Source organism: Myotis lucifugus, unplaced genomic scaffold (genome assembly GCF_000147115.1).
Source record: "Myotis lucifugus unplaced genomic scaffold, Myoluc2.0 scaffold_61, whole genome shotgun sequence".
NCBI classification, from domain to species: Eukaryota; Metazoa; Chordata; class Mammalia; order Chiroptera; family Vespertilionidae; genus Myotis; species Myotis lucifugus.
The window spans coordinates 5,702,587-5,708,138 of record NW_005871109.1 but is presented as its reverse complement, the minus strand read 5'-3'; the positions used below and the strand labels follow the sequence as shown (position 1 = coordinate 5,708,138).

The 5,552-nt window shown below is 38.4% G+C and overlaps 1 protein-coding gene across 1 annotated transcript in view; it reads right to left on the bottom strand.

Moving 5' to 3' along the window:
* LOC102437083 (olfactory receptor 10T2-like) overlaps positions 1-693 on the bottom strand; it is a 4,677-nt gene extending 3,984 nt beyond the window's left edge. The window contains exon 1 of the mRNA XM_014456664.2: positions 2-693. Within this exon, the coding sequence (XP_014312150.2) occupies positions 2-693 (692 nt within the window). The remainder of the gene's footprint in view (position 1) is intronic.
* Between the last annotated feature and the right edge of the window lie 4,859 nt (positions 694-5,552).

Genomic DNA, 5,552 nt, shown 5'->3' with positions numbered 1-5,552 from the left:
CCCCTTTGCAGAGGGCATCTTCACAACGGTGGACACAATGAAGACATAGGAAATCATAATTAAAATGAAGCTGCCCACCAACACAAAGGCAGTGAATGCAAGGAGGATCGTTTTCTGAAAAAACGTGTAATCACAGGCAAGGGAGACTACAGGTGCGATGTCACAAAAAAAGTGCTGGATGGTGCTGGCGTCACAAAAAGACAAGTTGAAGACTATGAGGACAATGCAAAATGACACCACAATCCCAGTGACAGAAGAGGCCATCATGAGCTGCAAGCAGATCCTGTGGGTCATGAGGATGGGGTAGTGCAGTGGACTGTGAATGGCAGTGTAACGGTCATAGGACATGGCGGCCATGATGAAGCAGTTATTGCCCCCTAAGCCAAAGAAGAAGAACATCTGTGTGGCGCACTCAGGAAGAGAGATGGTCTTGCTGTCTGAGAGCAGGTCCACCAGCATTCGGGGGAGGGTGACCATGGTGGTACAGGTTTCTGAAAAGGACAGGCCAGAGAGGAAAAAGTACATGGGGGTGTGAAGGTTGTGACTGAGCTTGATGGCCACCATTACGGACACATTTGCAGCAAGGATAGTCACATGGGAGAAGAAGACCAGCACAAAGAGGAGATCCTGCAGGTCTGGGAGACTGGAAAATCCCCGCAGGACGAATGTGCTCACGGTGGTTCGATTGCCCATCATCTAGGAGGCTCAGTAACTTTTTCCCACAGAAGCAGATATTCTTGAGTCAAGACTCTGCTGAGATTATAAAGAGCACTGATGTCATCTGGACTTTAATCAAGGATCCCTGGGCAAAGGCAAGACACCTCTCAATGAGAGATCCTGAGAAATGGGAATTAACTACTCCTTGCTGAATTCAAGGTCAGGATTCAGACTGATGAGAAAGATTTTCGTAGGAGATTCTGTATAAATGTTGTAAAGTATGCCTGAATTTGTCCTGGGAACCCCCTCATTTATCTCTCCTTTATCTCCTCTGCAGTCAAAATCTGTACAGAAGGGGGAAAGATGAAAAATACTTGTTTTTCTACCTACAAGAGGGGTAGCAGGTGTAAAATGTTTGCATGTGATCTTATAGTCTGGCACACAGAAGTGCCTGATAATGTTGACTCAATGCAAGTTTAAGAAGTAAGGAAATGTTTTTGAGTGGCTTCCAAATGTTCTTGGAAAGTAATGCTACCCTTAGAGGTGCTCCCCAGGAGGCAGTGGCTGCTTGGCTAACAAGTAGGCCATCATGAACAGACCTAATACATGAATTTACTGTTAAAGTTTGTACTGGTTTTCTCTCCATGGCAATAATTTAAGGCTGGAGGTGTTCAATAACTGTTTCCCATTCATGCAGATCTTGAAGGTAAAATGGTATGGAGAGACCATCCCCATCCTAGATGGCTCATTTGTGTTCACGATGTCAAGATTAATTCTTGAACTCTCAGGAGAATTGCCAGGATATTTTCTAACTGATATATTAGTGGAAAGGGCTGATATATTAGTGGAAAGGGCAGTGCAGTTCTTATTAGAGCTTAAGTTCCTCTGGTCATTTTCATGAGTTCATCCATTCTGCTGTGAGTGAGATAACAGCACGAAGGACAGAGATTTTCTAAACAATATGTGGTTTGGTTTCAGTCACTATTGTCAAGGAAGGAAAAGAAAACAGTGAGAGGAGCATGGAGTTAACAATTGAGGAAAGAATGGTAGAGACACACTGGGAAGTATTTTGTAAGATCTACAAAGCTTAAAGAAAATATACCTTTAGCTGAAAAGTTAGTGTGTTCTTTATGAATTACTGGGCAAAATTTACACAAAGAGGCATGTCAGGTAACCAATGTTTACTCAATATCTGACATGTGCTTGTCAATATGCTGTGTGTTTGGTAGAATTTTCTCGCTAAATTTCTCCCAGCAACTGTGCATAATAAGCATTTCAATCCTGATGTTACAGAAATTGACACTTGGGTACAGGTTACTTAATTGACTACTCAAAGCCAATGTATTAATTCCACAAATATTTATTTAATGTCTATGATGTGTTGGTCAATCACATGTATGGGAAATGTAACATGGGATAAGACATATAACCTCTCCTATCTCAGATAGAGAAAAATGCCGTCAAGAGAATTAAATGAAAGTTATATGACAGTGAGGGACTAAGTGGCTATTTTGAACTGTAGAATCAGGAAAGCCCTTTCTAAGGAACTTACCCTTACGTTGTGATTGAAATGCAGTAAGCAGCCCACCTTTGAAAGATCTAGTGGGGGTGGGGGGACAACACACAAGAAATAGCTAGTGCAAAGATCTCACAGTGGGAATGAGCTTGACCTGTTCAAGGGATATGAAGACAATCAGTGTATCCAGAACACCTGTCTCATGTGTCATCTTAAACACCCTGTGAGAGAAATAGTACTATTGTGCTCATGCTTGAGATAAGGAAACCATGGCTTAGGAACTTATTTTGTGAAGGTGATAAAGTTTGTTGATAAATTCTGTGTTCACATTTGATTGCATTATGATGACATTTTTAGCGTCTGACTTCTTTACTAGTCAAAGTAGAAGGCTATTTTAGCAGTTTGTCCACGTACTTGCAGCATAACCTGGTAAATACAAGCATTTGTGTCATGAGAGTTCAACAAATAAATGGGGTGCCATCTTCCCCAGGAAGCCTCACTGGGTTTTTTCTTAGGTGCACTGACTAATTCTTCCCAACTCTGTTGTTTTCTCTCTTTAGCCTTTACCTAATTTGGACAGGTGCTAGAGAGGTTATTAGCTGTCTCCTTCAATACATTTCAATACCCATTAAGATATAGTCACATCACCTAGCAATATGATAACTACATATTGACATTTAATACATACTAATTTAATGAATAATGTGTAAACTCTTAGAGTGGTATACTTGGAACAAAGCAAACAAAACTAGTATTTTCTGAAACTGCGGATAATACTCAAGCCTATATATGTTGTGTTTTTTTCCTCTACATACATGCTTTTTCATATAAAGGAAGTGCTTTGTGACTTCTCTTTAGCATATTCGAATTGCTAACCTCACTATTTTGTGTTTTGGGGCCATTATTAAATAATATGTGGGTTACTTGAACACAAGCACTATGATACTCTGCCAGTCAAATTAATAACCAAAACAGCTACTAAGTGACTAACTGGGGTGAGGAGTAGCGCATATACAGTGTGGGTATGCTTCACATCCTGGACTGGACAGAGTAGGACAGTGCAAGACTTCATCATGCAACTCTGAATGGCCCACAATTTATTAAGAATTTTATATATATTGAATTTTCCACTTAATATTTTCAGATCACAGTTGATACAGGGTGGGAAAATAAAGGACTATGTTTTATTGAGCTATAGGTATGAATTCTGATAGAAAAATTAACAATTTATGGATATTAGAGGTTTATGAGGCTCATATTTTTTCTGATTATACATGGCTTTCTAAGTTCATATATATGTATAAACTTATTTCCTTAGTTCTTACAGTGAGGGTATATTAGATCCATCGCCAAAGGAATACTTGTTGTTTTATAAACTACAAATGCATGATTTTGAAATCATAGTGAGTGGTCAAAGGAAAAACGCAGGTGGATGGGACACGAATAATCAAACTGTCCATATTTTACAGTGAACTTTACAATTAAATAATGAGTGAAATATGGAAATTGCAGCAGGATTTTATACATGTTTTTCTTTACTCCTCCCTGCTTAATTCTTGTGATACAATGCAGTCACTTAATTAGCCTTGAGATTACACCAGGAATGATTTTGTGATGGAATAGGGAATTGAGCACCATTAGAGGGGCCTGTGTTCAAATCCATGCTCTACATACAAATTACATACAGTCATTTAATCTCCATGATAACCACTTTTCTCCTGTGTAACATGGCTCTACATATACTTTCTTGCAAGGTTACAGTGCTGTGCATACAGACCTGTCAGATATTAAGTGCTCAGAACCTGCTAGTTCTATTTCCATTTGCTAAAACCTCACATGGTTTATAGACTTTTCCTATGGGTGCCCAGCAGTACTTACCTGCTCACAGTTGCCTGGAACACTGTATGAGCTCTTCAGCTTAGTCAGCTGTGTGAAGTCGACCTCTCTTGGCACACTTTGCTTTGGTCTAGAGTTTGCAGTCCTCTCCTCAGTTTGTAAATTTCTAACCTCCTCATGTTGCTATTGTCTGTGCGCTAATTATGCCAGGAAAGGGAAACAATAGCGTTTATCTCCAGTCCAACTGTACTCTTGGTATTTTCAATACATTTTAACTGTCGATTAACAGCCACAGCAATTTGGTTATTAGTGGATGGAGCACAATGTTCATGGTAAATAGAAATATAAAATAAAATGTCATTTTATGTCAAGGAGAAGTCACTTCCAATCTCTTAAAAAGACAAAACATTAATCTACATAAGGAACTCATTGCTTATGCACCGTTTTCTACAGTTCTTTCTGCAATATTATTTAGGGATAAGTTTTTAAGCCATTTTCCCCTTTGAATCCCTGTGATATGCTCAGTCTGTGTCTGAGATTACAAAGTTCCTTATAATGATAGCGTAGAATCTTTTCTATTCCTTATGTCTGGAGCCGAGTTTCCTGTGAATTCCAATGAGAATTTTGTCACCTGAGACCATTACCCTTGGCACCACTTGGAGCTTCTTCCTCTCCATTAATCACCAAGATGATTGTCCTCTGTGGACTTAGAACTCATTGTGGTCTCCACAAAACATTGTTTTATTCTGATGTAGTATCATAATTATTCAGTGAAGTTTGTTCTTATTTGTCTGAAAAGACAAACCAAGTAATTGAAACTCAACTTGTTCAAGTACATTTTGAAATGTGGATGATTCCTTCTGGTATATTTTATTTCCTACTCAATACTTTTTTTTTATAGTTCTGAAAATTTGCCATGCCCCACAGGTCTTCTGTCCTACATACAGGGCTAGGGAGAGGGCCTGTCCTACTGGGTGTTGCCCAGGGAATCTGCCAGAAGAAAAGTAGAAAAGAATATGTACACATAGTCATGATTGTTGTGGCTGCTTTCTCATGAAGAAACTCTTCTTTTTGCTAAACAAGAAAATCTGCTGTAATCGACATCTCCATTTACTGTAGTTACACTCACAGTTTTTTCTAGTATTTCAAGAAAAGTTTAAAGCATAAAGGCAGTCTCTTCAATAAATGATGTAGGGAAAATTATACCAAAAAATGAAATTATTCCACCAGCTTACACCATACACAAAAATAAACTAAAAATGGATAAAATACTTAAATGTAAGTTGTGAAACCATAAAAATCTTAGAAGAAAACATAAGTAGAAAAATCTCAGACATCTCACATAGCAGAATTTTCACCTATGGCAAGAGAAATAAAAGAAAAAAATAAACAAATGGGACTATATCAAACTAAAAAGCTTCTGCACAGAAAAAGAAACCAGCATCAAAATGAAAAGAGAACCCACTATATGGGAGAACATTTGCCAATGATACATCTGATAAGGGGTTAATTTCCAAAATGTATAAAGTACTCATACAGCTCA